This window comes from Cajanus cajan, chromosome 3 (assembly GCF_000230855.2).
Source record: "Cajanus cajan strain Asha chromosome 3, NIPB_CcT2T_4, whole genome shotgun sequence".
Lineage (NCBI taxonomy): Eukaryota > Viridiplantae > Streptophyta > Magnoliopsida > Fabales > Fabaceae > Cajanus > Cajanus cajan.
The window spans coordinates 20,112,404-20,134,725 of record NC_138519.1 but is presented as its reverse complement, the minus strand read 5'-3'; the positions used below and the strand labels follow the sequence as shown (position 1 = coordinate 20,134,725).

The 22,322-nt window shown below is 38.0% G+C and overlaps 1 protein-coding gene across 1 annotated transcript; it reads right to left on the bottom strand.

Annotated features, from left to right (window-relative positions):
* Nucleotides 1-6,190: 6,190 nt before the first annotated feature.
* Nucleotides 6,191-6,607, bottom strand: LOC145956132 (putative mitochondrial protein AtMg00860). Its single transcript, XM_083071695.1, has 2 exons — nucleotides 6,445-6,607; nucleotides 6,191-6,336 (listed from the first exon to the last, which is right to left on the bottom strand). The coding sequence occupies exons 1-2, from the start codon at nucleotides 6,605-6,607 to the stop codon at nucleotides 6,191-6,193; spliced, it is 309 nt and encodes a 102-aa protein (XP_082927821.1).
* Between the last annotated feature and the right edge of the window lie 15,715 nt (nucleotides 6,608-22,322).

The window sequence follows — 22,322 nt, the reverse complement described above, 5'->3', positions numbered from 1 at the left end:
TGTATGGTTCAAAATTTGAGGTGTTTAGTGATCATAAGAGTCTTAGGTATTTATTTGACCAAAAGGAATTAAATATGAGGTAGAGGAGATGGTTAGAGTTCCTTAAGGACTATGATTTTGATCTTAGTTATCATCCAGGCAAAGCCAATGTGGTAGCTGATGCTTTAAGTAGGAAATCTTTGCATTTTTCTTCTCTTATGATTAGGGAGATGGACCTTTTGGCTCAATTTAGAGACTTGAGTTTGACTTGTGAGGTAACCCCTAGTAGTGTGAAACTAGGTATGACTCGGGTGACTAGTGAATTATTAAGGAAAATTGGAGAGGCACAATTAGTGGATTCGTTTTTAGTTGCTAGACGTAATGCTATAGGACAAGGTATTGAAGGAGAATTTACTTTGGCTGTGGATGGAGTTCTAAGATTTAGAGATCGAGTGTGCATGCCTAGTGACCCTACACTTAGACGGTTGATCCTAGAGGAAGGTCATAGAAGCAAGCTTAATTTTCGCCCAGGAGCAACTAAGATGTATCATGACCTTAGGAATATATTTTGGTGGCCTAGGATGAAGAAAGACATAGCTGAATTTGTGAGTGCCTGCTTAGTGTGTCAGAAGGCTAAGATAGAACATCAGAAACCTTCAGGACTACTTCAGCCTTTGAGTATACCTGAGTGGAAGTGGGATAGTATTTCTATAGACTTTGTAGTGCTTTGCCTAGGACTGTGAAAGGGCATGATTCCATTTGGGTTATAGTTGATAGGTTGACTAAGAGTGCACATTTATTACCTATTAACATTAGGTATTCTCTAGAGAGATTGGCTAAACTGTATATTGATGAGATTGTGAGATTGCATGGGATACCATCTAGTATAGTGTCAAACAGAGATCTTAGATTCACCTCTAGGTTTTGGGAGAGCCTAAAACGAGCTTTAGGGACCCAACTTAGACTTAGTTCAGCTTACCACCCTCAAACTGACAATCAGACTGAGAGGACTATCCAATCCTTAGAGGATTTGCTTAGAGCCTGTGTGTTGGACCAAGGAGGTAGTTGGGATAGTCTTTTACCTTTAATATAGTTTACCTATAATAATAGTTATCACTCTAGTATAGGTATGACACCTTATGAAGCCTTGTATGGTAGAAGATGTAGGACCCCTTTGTGTTGGTGCGAGCCTGGTGATAATGTTATCTTAGGACCTGAGATTGTGCAACAAACTACCGATAAGGTTAGGATGATACAAGAAAGGATGAGAGCAGCTCAAAGTAGACAAAAAACTTATGCTGACAAGAGGAGGAAGGACTCAGAATTTCAAGAAGGTGATCATGTGTTCTTGAAAGTCACTCCGTGGACTAGGGTTGGTAGGGCATTGAAATCCAGAAAACTTACTCCTCGATTTATTGGTCCTTTCCAAATTCTGAAAAGAGTCGGTAGTGTTGCCTACCAAATTGCTTTGCCTCCTAATTTGTCAAATCTTCATGATATTTTCCACATTTCCCAACTTTGAAAATACATCCATGATCTTTCGCATGTGATCGAGTCAGATCATCTTGAGGTTAAGGAGAACCTAACGGTGGAAGCTACTCCGGTGAGAGTCGAGGACCGAATGGTGAAGCAACTTAGGGGTAAGGAAATTCCTTTGGTGAAGGTTATTTAGGGAGGAGCTACACCTGAAAGTGCTACTTGGGAGCTAGAGGAGAAGATGAAAGCATCATATCCATTATTATTTGCTTTAGGTAATTTTGGGGATGAAATTTCTAAAAGGAGGGGAGAATTGTAACACCCCAGCTTTTATACCATTTATTGAGGGTAATTGAGTAATTTTCATAAATTTATAGGGGTGGTTTAGTAGCCCAGAACGGGCCGTTCCAGTATACTAAAACAAGGGTAATTTAGTAGCCTAGAACGGGACGTTCGAAACTACTAAAAAAGGCTTGTAATCGTAGTTTAGAATAGGGCATTCCAAATATTGACGTTATGGGTTAAATGCAACCCCAGAACGGCCGTTTTGGTTTGAGAACAGGTCATTTTGGATGTGAATTTTACACATAACGTAAGAGTCCAGAACGGGTCATTTCGGATTCGAAATGGGTCGTTCCGGCGACGCTTGATGCCCATATATAGAGTGCTCTGTCACTCCAAAAAGCACACCTCTCATTTTCTAATTTCTTTTCTTCTTCACTCTCTACTTTTCCTCTACTCTCTGCTTTAGACTGAGGAGAACCCAGCGAGGGAGACCAACTAGATCTTGCTTAGGTTCAACTACTACTTATCAAGGTACGGGGGAAAAAGGGATTATTTGTATGCAAAGTTACATGAGAGAATTGGGTAGAAGAGGAAGCTCGTAGGATTATGAGTAATTTTATAATTATTTCTGTTTGGAGAATTATTGGTCTTATGTGATTCTGTATGAATTTAGGATTATGAATATGTATTTAATTTGTAAGAATGATGATTTGGGAGAAAGAACGAAATTATAGAAAAGTGCATGTAAGCTAGGTTTTGGAAAAATTGAATTATTTCTGTTTGAGGAATTGATGATCCCATTAGATTCTGTATGTGTTGAGGATTAGAAATATATATTTAATTTGTAAGAATGATGATCTGGGAGAGAGAATGAAATTGTAGAAAACTGCCTGTGAGTTAGGTTTTGGAATAATTGGGAGTTTTACTATTTATGTTAAGATTATATTAAATTGGTAATTCCATTGATTGTTATATTAATTTATGAATGTTATTGTTATATTACTTGATAAGAATTGATGATCTAGATGTGAATTATTTGAGGGGTGTGTAAACCCTTATTTTGTTGGACTTATCTGTTGTGTATGTGATATGGAATTGTGTATGTGATATGGAATTGAGCTATGAGATGAGATGTTGTATGAATATGATTATGATTGTGATTGTGGTTACTCACACATATGACAAGGGATGAGTCGACCCCTGGATAAGTGATGCTACAGGGATAGTGTGCCCCTGGCATAATGTGGGATGAGTGAGGCAATTGACACGTATCACTTATGTCAGATGTGGCAGCCTTGGCATAGGGTTAATTGTAAGAGATTGTGTGGATTGTAATGTGATTGTGGTTCCTCACACTAATGACCAGGGATGAGAAGAACCTTGAGTAAGTGATGCTACAAGAACGAGCGTGCCCCTGGCGTGGTGTGGGATGAGTGAGACAATTAACCCGTATCACTTGTCTCAAATGTGGCGTGGCCTTGGCATAGTGTTAATTGTAAGATTTGTGTGGATTATGATGGATTTATGTAATTGTGAATTAAGATGTGAAGATGATGAATGATTGATAAATTATGATATATATAAACGCTTGTAAATATTTCAGTATATAATGAGTTATGAAGAGATTACATTGTGGTGTGTTTGTATGTGCTTTACATATAGATGTTTTCTTTTCTCACTGTATAATTTGTGGATGTTTTAGGTGAGGAAGATCTGGCTCTGAGTGGCATCTAGAATGCCAACAATTGAATTATGGGTGTGCTCTGATATAGTGACATCGGGGCAGAGAATTCTAGGACATAAATTTTTATATAAATTTGGAGTTGTATTTATTATTTTGAAAATAATTTGTAAACTCTTATGTTTTATTTTTTAATTTTTATTTTCAATCATTTTGGATATTAAAGAACATTTGTGAAGGTTTTTATGTGAACCCTTTTACTAACGTTGAGAAATTTATTCGCTAGTTTTATTATTACAATATATGTGTTGGGGTAGTAAGGGTGTCACAGATTGCCTATATGGTTGCAGCTTGACAAAAACCATATCCCTAATTTGAAATTCCATATCCACACTGTCGCCACCCGCCGAAACGGACCTTGGCATTCGCGACGATGGTCGGACTCGTTTTAATGTTTTGAAAAGTGGTGGATTGTTAGAACGACTTATTCTCAAACTGAGACCTTATCGAACTAACAATTTTATTAAATGATTCACCAATCCATGTTAATCCCAAGCGGGACCCTCCAAGGATTAGTGGTTTTCGCAAAGTAGGGTTCTTGGAGTCGCCACCAATGTTTTACTCAAAACATTGGAAAAAGGGATAAGGCAATTGATTTTATAAATCAACTTTGGCCACTACAACCAGAGTCGGGTAAGGGAGTCGGTTACGTGTGAGGAAGGTGTTAGCACCCCACAACGCCCCTTTCGGGTTCCCTATGACGGATTATTTCATAAATAACAGTGTAAAATTACTAAATTACCCCTATTTATTATAAACGATTATAAATTAAATATCTACATGATGACAATATTAAATATGCGACAATCAGAAAGCAATAAAAGAAGGGATTTTAAGAAAAACCTCTTGAAGCGTGCTTTTATATATCTAAACAGATGTTAGGAGGCTTTTTGGCGCTCCCTCCCACTACACGCTCGCTCGCTCCTTCCCTAAAAATTAATCTTTACTATGGAAATCAAAAAGATTTCCCTTCGACTAGTTCGAATTCTCAAGCTAAATGCTTAGAACTCAAGAACTTCGTCGGATCGGCTCTCGGAGAGAATTCTAGGGCAGAACACTGCTCAAAAACCCCAGAATACTCAAGAAGAGAGTCCAAGAAGTGTGAAAAAGTGTCCAATGACGTCCAAATGACGTCTTATTTATAGGGGTGAGGCGCAGTACGGCCCCTGGTGTCAATACGGCCCGTATTGAAGTTTTGAACTTCAATACGGCCGTATTGAATTTAATACGGCCGTATTGAGGTTCAAAAACATCAATACGGCCGTATTGGTTTCAGTACGGCCGTATTGCAGTTCAAAAATGCAATACGGGCCGTACTGAGCTCCAAAGAGGCCGTATTGAGCTCCACTCCTCTCACTTTCTTATTTTTAGCTACTCTAAGACCTCTAAACCTACAGATAGTCATCCTATGGTCTTCTGGGAGTCCTTCTGGCTGACTTTCCATTGATCTTTGATAGTCTTCGAGTCTTATTTCCGACCCGGACAATTTTAGGGGTCTACACACACGTTAAAGATCAGTTATTTGTTTCATGCGGTTCTGAGCCCTTGCTAGATTGAGCTTGAGAGTAGCTAATACATCATCCCTTTGTGCCAATAACTTAGCAACATCAATAGGTAAATGCTCAAATGGACTCCTGATCAAGTTAGGAGGATGGTGCCCATACACCACTTGATATGGAGTCATACCAGCAGCTGTCTGATACGATGAATTTTACCAATATTCAGCCCAAGGAAGGAACTGGAACCAACTGCGAGGATGATTATAAACAAAACAATGTAGATACATCTCAATAGAACGATTTAAAACTTCTGATTGGCCATCTGTTTGTGGGTGATAGGTAGTGCTCATAGCCATTGTAGTACCTTGAGATTTGAACAATTGCTGCCAAAAATTACTGGTAAAAGTCTTATCCCGATCTGACACAAATGATTTAGGCACACCATGCAACTTCACTACATGTTGAATAAATTGATCTTCCACAGTAACACTATTAAAAGCAGTTTTAAGCGGAATTAAATGAGCATATTTAGATAACCTGTCAACAATGACCATAATAACCGTATAACCATGTACCGGAGGGAGGCCTGTTATAAAATCCATAGCAATATCCTCCTAAATTTGCTGAGGAATTGGTAACGGAGTGAGCAGTCCCAAAGGCAAAGATTGTGAGGTTTTAGCTTGCTGACAAATCTGGAAACGCTTAACATAATCTTTAACCTGCAGCTTAAGACCATGCCAAAATAATTGAGACCTCAACCTTTTATATGTCCGTAAGAACCCAGAATGTCCCCCAATCAGAGTATCATGAAACTCCTTCACCAATTTCAAGTCAGCGGAGAATTAGATGGAATAACCAGGCGATCTTTCTTATACAACAAACCATCATGAATATGAAAAGAAGGCATGAAATTGCTATTGTCAAAATTTTCCAAAATGGTACTATACTCAGGGTCGTCATTCAATTCTTTATGAAGGGTAGGTAAGAAATCACAAGTAAACATGGACAAGCAAAACAACTCACCCTTGATAAGGCATCAGCACCTATGTTGTGTTTGCCTAGTTTGTATTCAATCACAAAGTCATACCCCATTAATTTATGCATCCATTGTTGTTGCTCTGGTGTTTGTAGAACTTAGTCCACTAAAGGTCCTAAATTCTGATGATCAGTACGGATAATGAAATGATGCCCAAGCAAGATATGACAAAATTTAGCTAGCTACTGCCTCTATCACTGCATACATCTCGCGCACATACGCAGATTTGGCCTGCAACCAAGGAGATAATTTCTTTGAAAAGAATGCAATTGGATGGCCACGTTGGCTTAGTATAGCACCCACTCCAACACCGGATGCATCTATTTCCAATTCAAAGGGCATAGTGAAATCAGGTAAGTATAGAACGAAGGCCTGAGTAATGGCCTATTTGAGCTTCTCGAAAGCTATTTGAGTAGTGGTATTCCAACAGAAAGCATCCTTTTGAAGTAAAGAACGTAAAGGGGTTGCTAACGATGCATTACTGCGAATAAAACGACGGTAATTGTTGGTTAGGCCTAAGAAACCACGAAGCTGTTTAAGAGTACGAGGTGGGGGCCAATCAATTACAGCAGAAACCTTGTCCAGATCCATGAATACCCCTCTACAAGAAACCATATGGCCTAAATAAGCAATTTGACTGGTACCAAAAGCACATTTAGCCAATTTCACATGTATTTGGTGCTACTGCATAAGTTCTAATATGGTCTTCAAGTGCCCAAGATGATCAGCCCAAGTATTGCTGTAAATGACGATGTCATAAAAAAATGAGTACAAATTGACGCAAAAATGGCAGAAGTATATGATTCATAAGAGCTTGAAAAGATGCAGGGGCATTTTTTAGGCCGAAAGGCATGATCAACCACTCATAATGCCTTTGATGTGTACGAAATGCAGTCTCATGACGATCTTCAGGTCGGACCAACAACTGATGATAACTGGAACGGATGTCGCAACCCGAAAATTTCCGATCTCGCGACTAATTGTTTAGACATCCTTTTAAAAGTCTCATCAATTAAGGAATGCCCGGACACCAGACTAATCCTTAATTAATGGTTTAAAAATGAGTTCATGGAGTCGCCACCAATGTTTTACTCAAAACATTGGAAAAAGAAAAGGTTTTTTAAAAATCCAATAATGGCCTTGATAACCAGAATTGGGTTCGGGGGTCGGTTACGTGTAGGGAAGGTATTAAGCACCCCTACAACGCCCTTAATTGGTACCCTATGGTGAAGTTAGCATTATAAATGATAATAATATAAATATTAAATCCCCTTTTATTAATAATAAATTACATGCTTGAAATTAAAATTATACAATTAACCCTAAAATGTCTATATGATTATTTTTATTATGACAATATTTATTATAGAGAAGAAATAAAAAAAAAGAAAGAGATTAACTGAAATACCTCTTGAATGAGCTTTAATAAATCTTCAAAATAGGAAAATTTTAGGTGCTTTGTGGCAACCTTTCACACTACAATGCCTCACAAAATCTCAAGAAATACAAAAGAGAGAGGGAGAGAGAAAAAGAGAGAAATTTCGAGCTCTAAGGAGTCTGGACGAAATTTTGGAGTCCGGAGAACTGTGCCCAAGCTATCTATTTATAGACTTCAGAAAGGGTCCAGAACGGCCCGTTCCAAAATCGGAATGACCCGTTCTTGATCTGGTCGTTACGTGTTAATTTACTGTATTGGAACGGCCCGTTCTGAAATCGGAACGGCCCGTTCCAGAGGTGCGTTTAACACATAATTTCCGTTCTGGAACGGCCCGTTCCAAATTAAGAATTCAAGCCTTTTTTGTTACTTGGAACGGCCCGTTCCAGTATGGGAACGGTCCATTCCAAATATAGGTTTTAGCCTTTTTTAAAGAGCCTGGAACGAACCGTTCCAATTTTGGAACGGCCCGTTCCAACTTTGGAATGGCCCATTCCGATTTTGGAACGACCCATTCCAATTTAGGGTTTTAGGCCCTTTTTGTAAATTGGAACGGCCTGTTCCAATTTTGGAACAGCTCGTTCCGGGCTACTAAAACCATCTTATTTGGGCTTTTAGCCTTCTAATGTCATGTCCTGTTATTTCCATGATTGGGAGCTCCTTTCCTTGATAATAGATGTCCATTTCTTTTTTTGTATGCCCCCCGGATGAAATTGGGTGTCTACAGCTGCCCCTCTTTACTTGTCCTTTGGAATAGCTATGTGTTGCTTTTCCAAAGGCAAGTAAAGACGTAGACATTTCGTCCGGGTCTTCTCTTTGTCTCTTTGTGTGATGCTTCTACGTTGCTTCCCTTGGATAGGTGTATTTGCTCATGTCCTCACCCTTTAGAGCAGTTGCATACTCTATTGGGTAACAAGGCTGACAAACTGTACACCTGATCTTCAGTCTTCGAGTAGAAGCTCCATTGTTTCTCTTGTGATAGTGAGGTGAAAATTCGGATCTTCACTCTTGTTTTGACAATAGATACCTTCACGTTGTTTCCTTCGGGTAGACGGTGTTCCCTATATCCTTGCCCCATGGAGCAACTGAGCGTTGGATGGTATGCTCTATTAGGTGTCAAGGATGGTGAACCGAAACATCTAGGCTTCAAGATCCATGTGAGTGCCCTATGTCGCTTGCTATGTCCAAATCTTCTCCTTTACTTCAACAGTGTAGATGCCCCACACCATTTCCTTTGGGTAGATGGTGTTTACCCGTATCCTTGTCCCTAAGAGCAACCGAGTGTTGGTTTATATGCTCCGTCGAGTGATAAGAATGGTAAACCGAAACATCTAGGCTTCTGGTCTTGATGTAGATGCTTCCTACTGCTTCTGCTTGCCTCATGGTAGTGTGTTTCTTTATTTGTAGCTTGTTAAAGAGAGAGTATATTCTGAGCTCAGCCTCTCCAAGTTGGACTGATATTTAGGGCTTCAGCCGGCCCATTCTAAAGGTAGGTAACCCTCTTTGTTGTTGTAGTATTTTCGTAGCCTCTGCAGGCCGTAGTATTTTCGTAGCCACTACAGGTCGTAGTATTTTTGTAGCCTCTACAGGCCGTAGTATTTTCGTAGCCTCTCCAGGCCGTAGTATTTTTGTAGCCTCTGCAGGCCGTAGTATTTTCGTAGCCTCTGCAGGCCGTAGTATTTTCGTAGCCTCTTCAGACTGTAGTATTTTCATAGCCTCTCCAGGCCGTATTTTCATAGCCTCTCCAGGCCGTAGTATTTTCATAGCCTCTCCAGGCTGTAGTATTTTCATAGCCTCTCCAGGCCGTCTGCTGATGCTGATGATGTGATTGCCCCTTGACGAGGATTGTTGGTAAGTGGCGCCTTTGTGTTGGTGGGCAAAGGAGTAGATGGTTGATAGAGATTCTGGTGTTGCCCCTGCCATGTGAGTATTGTGATGCCTCTCCAGGTATTGTTTGTGGTAGGTTTTTTTTCTTAATTTCATTTTTATTTAGCTTCGGCTCTTTCATCTTTGAAGCTTGCCTTTTTCTGCTATCATTTTTTTGAATGCTTTGGCTTTTTTGACATTTTCAAAGCTTGCCTTTTTCTCATGTTGCTTTTGTGTAGTTATTGTCATCATTGGTGGAAGAATCTATTCCCATGATGTTATTTGCTGAATCTTTATTGGTGAGTATTATTTTGGAAGCCACTCCTAGCTTTGGTTAGGAAGTCATTCCTGGTCTTGGCATTTTTGGATGATCCTTCATTTAGTTGAGGAGTAAGGCGCGATGGGCTCTTTATGCTTACAGACTTGCTTGTTTGGTCGATTCTATTCTATTCCACTATTGATATGTCTTCGCTTAGTGGGCACATAGAATCACTTGGGGTTGCCGTTTGCCACTGCTTGGCTCATGGTTGGCTATTTAGCTTGTGCTTCGTCCTGATGACTCCTTCTGACCCATAGCAAGCAGAATGTATGGATGCATGGATGCAATGAAAATGCAAGACAGGAGTGATTATTTTATTTATTCTTTTTTTTGTGTAATGCCCTTCCATATGCCCCTAGCTCATATGCATGCGATGCATTTTATGCTCATGTGTTTGTTCCTAAACATGCAATTCAATTTTTTTTTGGAAATTAACCTATGCGCGTTAAGGTTAAAGTTGACGATTTCATTTTATCCATGCCGTTTGTAATTATCGCCGGGATATGTTCTTTTGAACTCAAGGTTTCAATGGCTCCTTGATTATCTAGTCGATGTATAGTCAAGCGTCTCCCAGCTCTGTTTGGGGACATCTCGATCTTTCCTCTGTGAGTATTCACTGTGCATTCTCCATGTATCTTTTTGGTACCATTTTAACACCATAAGGGTCAAGAGAAATGAAGAAAAGGGATGTTTGTATTTTTTCAAGAGGTTGTTAGAAAGGATTTTTTTTTCTTTTTTTTTTTAAAGGGGTTTTTAGAAGAATGGCTGGCCAAGGTGGGCTTTAGTGTTTATGCCTATTAAACAAAATATATTTGCTACAAAGAAGCTATCATTGTGTTTAACCTATTTGGAAAGTGAAGTGATGACTCGGGGTCGTACTCTGATTGGATGATTCCTTTGAGTCGCCTTTCGATTTTCAACTCAGGTTGCTACTTTAACGTCCTAACTTTTGCCTAGGTCACTTGGGATATGTTTCCTAGCAGACATTTTTCTTTTGATTCTTTTTTTTTTGCCTAGGTTACCCATTTTTACTTGTGGGTTGCCTAGCAAATCTTGCCCTAACTTTTGCGCAGCCCCCCTTAGTGGGTTTCCTGCCGGGCCTTTATTTTTGCAGCACTCGTGAGGTATGGGATGTTTTATTTTGTCAAACTCTAGTCATGTTTGGATTCATGTGATTAATTTGTTATCCTTTCCATGCTATTATCAAGTAACATTTTTGTTGCAAATACATCTTGTTTATTAAGGGTTAATGGATGAGGCCTAGAGTGAATATTTAAAAAGAGAAGAGAAATGAAAGAATTTTATGGCATTTAAAACGGTACTTCCAATTTACATGTGCCCCTTTAGCAAAGCTCGGAGGCCCGGGCATGCCCCGAGTTCGTGATTCGTACACAGAGAGATTAACCGAGGTTGCCCCCTAGAGAGGTATGGTTGATGATTGGTTGAACTACGTTAGGAACACATTCCCACTTGCTGGAATATGGATGTTTTGACTTTGGAGTGAAACCTTTATGAATCCTTGCTTCCTAAAGGGAATACTCAAGCTGTCTTTCGGTTTTCAACTCGAGCAGGCGTTGCTTTTTTTATTTATATTTTTATGTATCCCTAATTTTTGCATAGGATGTATCTTATCGAGATTTTGATTCTTTTTTCTTTGCCCTAATTTTTTCCTAGGACGCCCTTTATGGGTTTTCATCCTAGCGAGTTTTTGTCATGCAATGCCTTTATTCTTGAATTGGGTTTTGTTATAATTCCCTAGAAGCAAGGCTTCATTCATTCTTGATCATTCCTCTTATCCCAACAGTTGTCATTTCTGCATGGGAAACTCTCGGTGCTTGAATCATCAATGTGGGCGTGTTATGCCCCCCAGTCTTCTTGCACAATTACTGGTTTTTAAGTGCTTCCAATTTGATGTATCAAGTTTGCACTTGATTACCAGTGATTTCATTATTTGATTAACACGCACAGGTTAAGTTTCCCTTTTTATTCTTATTTATTATTTACAAGGAAGACATTATCTATATGAAGTGAAAAATAGGATGCAAAGGTGATTGAGAAATTTAACAAATATCATTCTCATTGATTTGTTTGTTTAGAGAACATTCTTTGTACAAATCTTTCGGTGCACTTTGACGATGTTGTAACAGGCTACATAAGCTAATGTTTGCCCCTATAGACATGCTTGCTCGTTCGTTGATTTGCAATTAGTTCTTGTTTCTTCTCAGATTCTCTTCTTGTTATTCCCATCAGACGTAACCGTCAATAGGATCTTCGGGTTCACCACTATTTTGGTGATTGACAAAATTTTCATCTTTATTAACGAGGTTGATGAGTCAGAGAAGAAAGAGGCAGTTTGGAGTGATTTGATAACGAATTGGAGGTGTAAGGGAGCTTGTCATCAAAAACTTTTTTTTCTAAACTCCCTAGGTTCATGATCTCTCGTCCATCAGCGGAGTTTTCTTTAGCTTCCCAAACTATGTTCTTTTGAAGCAAATTTTTTTTTTTTGCTTCAATTTCCTTTTTTGCATGCCTCCTTTTCGAAATTTCAAATAATTTCCTATTTGAATTGAGGAATGACATCTTTCTAGATTGGAAGAAGTTTGAGAAGATGTAGACTTTGCCTTCTGTTGAAAGGATGATGAGAGTCCAAAGTCTAGCTGGTCTCCTTAGTATAAGGGCACATGATTTTTGTACTTTAGAATGTTCTCCTTTCTCAAAATTCTTTGCATACTATGTACCTTCCATTTTCTAATGTATGCTAAACTAAAAGATGCATGATATTTTTTCTACCTAAATTTTATCATTTTTTTTACTAAAGGGGAATGATGCATGAGTTTTGCTATATGTTTTTGTTTTTCTTTTTTTGAAATAAACTATCCTATATGATGCTTTGAGGTTTGGGTATATAGAAGGGAGTTAAAAAATTTTATCATTTTTTTTATTAATATCTATTTGTTTGTAATTTTTATCTATTTGAAATAAATAAACACAAACAAATGCAACACACATATGCTCAAACAAATGTACACCTGCGAACAGTCACATTTAAATCCTTGGTCTGTGGTCCCTGCAAGAAAAGTGCATTGTATAGGAAAGTTCTAATCTCACTGGTCTTAAGGCTCCCAAGGTGCCCCCATTATAGGGACCCAGTATCTCTATCGCCGTCACCTGGCAAACTCTAAGGTCTGTCGCAGTATTTCGGGCTAGAGTAACCGGTTATCACCTTGAGTGTGATTTCCGACAAGGCTCGCAGGCTCCAAGGCCAAACTTGGGCCGGTCGTACGTCAACCACTCCCTATGTTTATTACCCTCATGCCCCCGGGTGTAGGGGGAACTATTGTGTGCAAAGGATTGTGTACAGTTTTTATTCAAACAGGTGCAGAATTTAAACAAACAAACAGATATTAAAGTCAAACAAATAAAATAAATAAAGTAAAGGGGAAAATATTTAAATTATTATTTTTATTTTATTAACTTCATCAATTAAATGGGTCTGACCCTCTTTAAACGTCCCTAGTGGAGTCGCCATCTGTCGCAACCCGAAAATTTCCGATCTCGCGACTAATGGTTTAGACATCCTTTTAAAAGTCTCATCAATTAAGGAATACCCGGACACCAGACTAATCCTTAATTAATGGTTTAAAAATGAGTTCATGGAGTCGCCACCAATGTTTTACTCAAAACATTGGAAAAAGAAAATGTTTTTTAAAAATCCAATAATGACCTTGATAACCAGAATTTGGTTCAGAAGTCAGTTACGTGTAGGGAAGGTATTAAACACCCATACAACGCCCTTAATTGGTACCCTATGGTGAAGTTAGCATTATAAATGATAATAATATAAATATTAAATCCCCTTTTATTAATAATTAATTACATGCTTGAAATTTAAATTATACAATTAACCCTAAAATGTCTATATGATTATTTTTATTATGACAATATTTATTATAGAGAAGAAATAAAAAAAGAGAAAGAGATTAACTGAAATACCTCTTGAATGAGCTCTAATGAATCTTCAAAACAAGAAGCTTTTAGGTGCTTTGTGGCAACCTTTCACACTACAATACCTCACAAAATCTCAAGAAATACAAAAGAGAGGGAGAGAGAAAAAGAGAGAAATTTCGAGCTCTAAGGAGTCTGGACGAAATTTTGGAGTCCGGAGAACTGTGCCCAAACTGTCTATTTATAGACTTCTGAAAGGGTCTAGAACGTCTCGTTCCAAAATCGGAACGACCCGTTCTAGATCTAGCCGTTACGTGTTAATTTACTATATTGGAACGGCCCGTTCTGAAATCGAAACGGCCCGTTCCAGAGGTGCGTTTAACACATAATTGCCATTCTGGAACGGCCCGTTCCAAATTAAGAATTCAAGCCTTTTTTGTTACTTGGAACAGCCCGTTCCAATTTGGGGACGGTCCGTTCCAAATATAGGTTTTAGCCTTTTTTAAAGAGCCTGGAACGACTTGTTCCAATTTTGGAACGACCCGTTCCAACTTTGGAACGGCCCGTTCCGATTTTGAAACGGCCCGTTCCAATTTAGAGTTTTAGGCCCTTTTTGTAAATTGGAACGACCCGTCCCAATTTTTGAACAGCCCGTTCTGGGGTACTAAAACCAACTTATTTGGGCTTTTAGCCTTCTGATGTCATGTCCTGTTATTTCCATGATTGGGAGCTCCTTTCCTTGATAATAGGCGTCCATTTCTTTGTTTGTATGCCCCCTGGACGAAATTGGGTGTCTACAACGCAAATCCAGTTTAGAGAAGTATGTGGCCCCATGTAACTCGTCTAGTAACTCATCAACTGTGGGCATGGGAAAGCAATCTTTCACTGTAACTGCATTTAGTGCGCAATAGTCTGTACAGAATCGCCATGAACCATCTTTTTTTTAACCAATATAACCAGAGAAGAGAAAGGGCTAGTACTATGTTGTATCAATCCTTCTTGAAGAAGCTCTTGCACAATCTTTTCAATTTCAGCTTTGTAGCTAAAGGGATAACGATTCGGACGAACCTTAACTGGCGTTGTGTCTGGGAGCAACGAAATTGAATGATCATGAGGGCGTACTAGAGGTAAGCCGTGTGGTATAGAAAACACTGAATGGAATTGACGTAAAATGATCATGATATCTGGATGAGGTAGGGGCTCCAAAGTGAGAAATGGATCCACCCTAGATGCCACAGGTTGGTGATAAAGTGTAAAAACCTCCGAAATAGCATGTGTATGGTGTAAATGACGTAAGTGATGATATTGAGCCTGCGAAGCTGAGGCAATAGGACGAGACTCACCCCGAAGAATGACAAAAGTAGAGTCGTCATAAAACTTAATAGTAAGATTACCATAATCTACCACATGTGGCCCAAGCGTGGCCAGCCATGATGCTCTTAAAATCACCTCTGCACCAGCAATAAGAAGCAAGAAAGCGAAGAGGTTGATAGTGTGATCCTGAATTTGAAGAGGTATTTGATGTGTCTTCCCTCACAAGTTAAAAATTGACCATTACCTACCAGGACCTTAAAATTTGGTGCAGGTTCCATTGGTAGTCCCAAGAACTTGGCAAGGCGAGGTTGAATAAAATTATCCGATGACCCACTATCGAAAAGAACCTGAACATTATGCCCCATAATAGATCCTTGAAATTGTAGCGTGTCTAGCCCTGATGAACCATGGAACGCATAATGAGAGAGATGATGCAACTCTCCAATAGTCTCGTCAGAAACAGGAACCTCATAATTAGTGTCTCCAAGACTAGACGACTCTGGGTGAGGGTCGTCATCATATTGTAAGAGTAGGAGTTGACGGTTTGGTCAACGATGAGAAGGCGTGAATTTCTCATCGCATGTGTAACAGAGTCCACGCTCACGAAGGAGCTGCATCTACGCTGGTGACATGCGTTTGACCTCAGCCTTAGGATGTGGATTATTTAATTTCGAAGTTGAGGGTGTTGGTAACAATCCCAGAAGGGATGTCTTTGGTTGGTGTTGGGCCGAAGTTTGAAAACGGTTCCTGGAATTGTTTTGCACAGGAGAAAACTTTGCCTCATATAACTTTGCAAGGGCCACTGCCCTGACTAAAGACAATGGTGCTTGGACAATCACCTCACGCTTAATGTCCGGTTTAAGCCCTCCAATGAAACAGTCTAAAAGAGCTGCCTCTGAAAGGTCTTCCACGCGATGAGCAAGAATAGAAAATTGATGATAATATTGGTGAACCGATTCAGTTTGAACTAATTTTAGTATAACTGCCCGGGGTGAATCAAAAGGAGATGGTCCAAAGTGAGTTTCGACGGCCTATGTGAGAGCTTTCCAATCTGGAATAAGATTAGAACGTTGAAGCATCTGAAACCATGGTCCAGCGTCTCCCTTCATATGAATGGCCACAATCAATAAACGTGTAACGACCCGCCATGGTCTCTACACTTAGTGGAATCGCACTACTACTAGTGAACTAAGAGAAATATTAACATTGGACAACTCATATATACATACATATATATATATATAAGAATAAAATAACTAAGTTCTATGTACCAAAAATATAACATCATATATGTACAATTATCCAAAATAACATCACCCTAGTGTCGGTCAAGCACAACCAACAACTACCTAAGAAGGTAGCTCTAACACTAGGACAAAACTTCTCAACACGCAGCGGTCACCTTAACTCCAAGCTAGCCCTGACTTGCTTCCATACCAAGTATGATCATCGCAGTTCCACCACATGGAAACAGAAGGGTAATCTAGAGTTCAAAAATCAATCATACAAGTACAGAATAATAATCTATACTGCACAATCATTCAACTGTCAATCATGTTCATAGAGTCACACCATACACTCTATCCAATACTACTCATGCATAAAATACAATCCACCAATCATGAAGCCAAACACCACACTCCATCATATTAACAATCATGCAATAAATGCATCTCATGACAGATATCAATGCATATCAATCATCTAATGCGTCGTCACGCATACACCTAGGAGATCTCCCTAACAACAGAGCAATATAAGTGACATCCTATCCTACTGAAACCACCCTAACCGTTTTCAGGCCCAATACGCCCGCTCGGTCACAGCTAAACAGAATATAATCATCACTCAGGTTTACTCGGATGATGTCACTTACACAATTGGAAGTCCAGATCCACCGTCAGGTATAACACAGTTGGGTACAGGCTTACCACGACCTTGTCATGCATTACCAAGTCAATTGTGGAGTTCGCCCGTCGACTATCCGCAAGGATCCACGCACCTTCCCGAGTACTTGGTTAAAGGAATAACCCTCGACCTCATACCCCGTTCCAACACTAGCTAAGGACTTAGAGGAGAGTCACCCAATCTAGTGGCCTACTTGAGCACCACTCTCCCAAATCTAGTGGCCTACCTGAGCACCACTCTCATATATCAGTGGCCTATCCAAGCACCACTCTCAAGAGACTCTATGTGAGCTCTTCCAGTTCAAAAATATTTTTCCTCTCCTCAAGTCCTAGGCTAGACTCATGCCATAAGGCATCATATGCAATTATGCATGATACATCATAAATGGTCTACCCACCATCATGATCAACAATCATACACATGCCATAAGGCATCGCATGCAATAATGCATCATACATCATACATGGTCTACCCACCATCATGATCAACAATCATCCACATGCCATAAGGCATCACATGCAATAATACATCATACATCATTCATATATATCATTACCAAGCATACATATGAATCACACCTCAACATACATCATATATCATACACACATGATCTGAAACTTCAACTTTAAACATGTCGAAGCATCAATTTCAATCAATTATTAATGAACATATTCACGCCTGGCGCAGTAAGCTCGCGCCTGGCGCAGTCAGCTCGCGCCTGACCTAACACCAACACGAGAGCTCTAAGCTCTTCCACCCACGACACATTCAACTAGCGCCTATCGTCACATCAAAAAGCCACAAGAAACCAAAAAAATACAATGCATGGACTTCATTCAAATAAAAATAAACTTAGATCTCACATGCATCCAACATATGCATCAAAATCATCAAAACCCTCATTTTTCTCAAAACCCCGAAAATGGGATTTTCTTCAATCCATCTATGGATTCTCAACATTCATGCATCAATTGAGTTTCTAAACTCACATTCAACCTAAAAAATAAACATTCTAGCTTCTCTCACCTGAAGATTGACTCAAAATAGCCAATAACTGAGAAGAAGTAGAATTCTCTTTCGAAGATCAACTCAGAACTTCATTCCTCCTAAAGCAAGCTTCCTAGCCTGAATTTCAAGATGAGACAGAAGACATTAGTGATCTAGAGGAGAAAAAGAATGATACAGAGAAATTTGGGAGAGAAAGAAGCTCACAGACCCATAGTCCTTCTCCCTAAAATTTCTCTCTAAAAACTTTACTTTCTCTTCAACCACACAACCCCTATTTATAGAAGTTCAAGAGTGGTCAGAACGGCCTGTTTCGAATCTGGAATGACCCGTTCTGCACCCCTTCATCATGTGCAAAAATCACATGCAGAACGGCCCGTTCTCCATCTAGAGTGGCCCGTTCTCCATCCAAAATGGCCCGTTCTCAACTATGATATACAGGTCAATTTAGTAGTTTGGAACGACCCGTTCCAGTTTGGGAAGGGCCCGTTTTGGGCTACTAAATCACCCATATTGGGCTTTTGGGCCTTCTAAAATAACTTACTACGTTACAAAATGCTCCGGTTCCAGAGTTTGATATAGAGAAAAAAAAATTTCTGCACGAAATAACCAATTCAACGGTTCAGTACCATCATATTTAGGAAAATTCAGTTTCATCGAACGAAGGGCAGAAGCAGTACCCGTACCATGCAATGGAGGATCGTGTCGAATAGCTCTTTCCAAATTACGAGAAATTGCATCCATCAAACGAGTGAGGGTTAGAGCTGTCAAAATAGGCTGTGGCCCGTGGGCCAACCCGGCCTACCTTGAAAACGGGCCGGGCTAGGCCAAAAAAAATAGAAGTTTTATAGTAGGTGGGTATATCTCAACCTGGCCCATTTTTACCCAGCCCACCCAGGCCAAAACCGTGGTGGGCCGGGCAGCCCACTAGCCCACCAATGTTTTTTTAATAGAAATTTAAGTATGATTTGTAGTTAATTTTGTATGATAGAATATTGAAAATTTTTATTTTTAACTTTTATCATGATTTGCATTTAATTTTGCATGATGAGTTATGACTTATGACTATTAATGATGCTAATTTTATGACTATTATGTTAATTTATAATTAATTTTAAATTTTAAATTTTGTTGATAATTTTTTGTGGGCTGGTGGGCTGGCCCGTATAACCCACCAACCCATGGTGGGCCGGGCCAGGCCAAATTTTTTTTGAGAAAATTAAAAGTGGGCGGGTTGGATTAGCCCGTTTTTAAAGTGGGTCAAGGTGGGCCAGCCCACGTGGGTCGGGCTGGCCCGTTTTGACAGCTCTAGTGAGGGTATCCATAGCTGACTCCAAACGATCCATACGGTGGGGATCATGCGATTTCATGAAAGTGTCAAGCTATTTTTCTAGTTGAGAAATTCGTTCTGTTCCTCGAGTTTCTTGGGATGGCACAACATCCTGAAGTTTGCGAAGATCTGCAGCCAGCTCCTTTAAACGGGTATTCTCAGCCATTGAGTCTCTTAATGAAAGCACCAAATGATATGATTCTTCCTCTGAATATTAATATGCTCGATTATATGGATAAAAAGTGTACTGTCAAGTAGCAGGAAAACAGAATGGAAAGAAGATTCTCCAAGCTCATGACATGAGATTGGCCCAAATAGAGAGAGAAAAAAGCAAATGAAGATTTTCAGAAAAACCACCACACCCCTCCCTAAATGTCCATCCTCAATTTATATGCTATTATTCCCCTCAACATTCATTTGCAATTTCCACGTTTTGCGCTTTTCATGTGTGATGCACCTCAGTTTGTCAAATTCTGTTATTGCATCCATATCATCATATGCTGCGTGTCCCTTCTCAATATCATATTCTGTTGTGCTTTTTGATCCCGTATCATTTCCATGGGTATTGAGGGTTGCAAGTCTTGGTGCCCATAACTACAAATAAATATAAACTTCCATGGTCATGCATTTTAGTTCCTGACACCATTGATTTTTGTTGTTGTAATGGGTTTTAAGTTGATAAATGTCATTGCAACTTCACAAATTTTTACTATTCCTCAATTATTTTCATTTAGTAAACATTTTAAATTAAAAATTATTTTAAGTTTTAATATAAACAAATATATTTAATATTAACTAACTTATTAAATTTTATCAATTCTATTAAAAAAAATAAATTATATAAACATAAAATTATTTTCATTTTTATTTAACTTATAACAATATTATTTTTCATCTTCTAAGTTATAAAAATTTACATAAAAATATAAATTTTATAAACATAATAATATTATTTTTCATTTATATTTATCTTATTATAAATTATAACTTATTTTAAATATAACCTTTTCAAATTATAACTTATTTAAATTTTAACTTATTCAAATTTTAATTTATTCGAATTCTAACTTATTCAAGTTTTAAATTATTGAAATTATAACTTATTAAAATTATTATATTTACAAATTATTAAATTTATTAAAATTATAAATTATTAAAATATAACATATATCTTTATAATATATTTTTACACATTTTTAATATTTAATTTATATATATATATATATATATATATTAAAAACAAAATATGAAACGAAAAAAAAAGTAAAACCCTACACGGAATTTGGATTTTGGGGATCGAATTTCGACAGGGAAAATTCCAAAACAGTAAACGAGTCTATGATGAGAAATATATTGGGGTGTAATTTTATAAGTTTTTTTTTTTAAAAAATTCTATAACCGTAAAAATTTCTAAATGAAGATGGGTTTCAAAAATACTATGTAAATTTACCATTGCAAAACTTTGTACCATTATAGCTGATAAGTTAGAACATAAAGGTAGACTCCATCTGTTTTTTGTCATTGTATAGAATCTAATTGTGCATTCTTTTATATATTTTGAAATGGCAGTTACCTTTGTGAAGAATGGAAAGAGAGGCACATCAATGGATGTCATAAACCCCTTAATACCACATGGAATTGTCTTTGAAATAAGGGTTGCTGATGGATATGGAACACGCTGGACAGAAGATGGAAGTAAGGTGTGTGACTATTCAATGGCTGGGAATAAGGTTTCAACCTGGAGAAAAGTTATGTACTTTTAAATTTGCAGGTTTCATTGTTAACCAAACTTGGCAATAGATAACACTTGTCTATTTAAGATAAATTCTTAACCTACTTGTTTTCCATGTACTTTTATTTTCAGTTTATCGGATTTTTAGAGCCCTACATGCAAGATGGTCACTAAAGGGATGGAAGCATTAGTTCTGCTAGCTAGGGGTGTTCATGGATCGGTTTTTTCAAAAAATCGATCCAAACCGAACCGAACCGTTTTATAAAAGTGGATCGGTTAACCGATCCATTTTTTATAAAGTGGATCAGTTTGGTTTTTTTAAAATATGGATCGGTTTTTTTGAAATTGGATCGGTTCGGTGCGGTGCAGTTATCCACTTTTTTACTCATATATGGATCAATTTTTTTAGAAAACCAAACCGAACCGAACCGATCCACTTTGTAAAAATGGATCGGATACCTGAACCGGTTTTATAAAGTGGTTCGGTTTGGATTTTTTTTCAAAATGGATCGAATTTTTCAATATGGATCGGATCGGTTATGGATCGGTTCGGATCAATTTGGATTTTTTGCACACCCCTACTGCTAGCCAGAGAACAACTACAACTTTGTAATTAAAAGTCACAACTTTTCCTTTATCTTGTGTTGGAATCGTGTTTATTGGCACCAGACTTTAGCTAACAATCTAGTCTAATACCTAAGAGTAATCTACTCAAGTATACATGGTAACCTAGATGATGGAGTCGGTATAAATGTTAGTACTTGTTTGGATCTTGTTCTTTTCAAAAAGAAATTTCCACTTAGTCAAGTTAATTATTAAGAGTTGCTTTGTATTCGTAGTTTTATCTTTTTGTCTCTCCTAATCTCGTGCTCCTAAATCACACGGGTAAATTCTCCATTTTGTACACTATTTGATTTTTATGACTTATATATATATATACTTTAATTATAAGGTGATAAAATAATATTGTTTTTACTTATTCCCTTTATTAGTTACTAACAATTTATCATGTATTTCAAATGATATATTACTAGTGCAAAAAATACTTTTAAGAACATGATTTTAAAATCAGTTAACAGGAAAACAATTTTAAGAATGACGCGGTAATATTTTTGTAAATAATTAAACTAGTTTTAAAATCAGTTAAAATTTAACCGATTTTAAAATGTCTCTCTAATGATTCTTTTAAAATCGGGTTTGATACAAAATCGGTTACTTTTGGAACCGATTGTGTAAACCATATATAAAATCGGTTGTTAGTAACCGATTTAAAAAACCTTATACAAAACTAGCGGGGCCGAGGCACTTCGTGCCTCTATATGAATTTTATCGTAACTTTAAAATAATGCATCGATTGAATGAATTCATTCTTGACATATAATTGTATAAATAATTTTACACAATATAATATGATTAATTCAATCATTGTTCATTGATGAAGTGCATCATAAT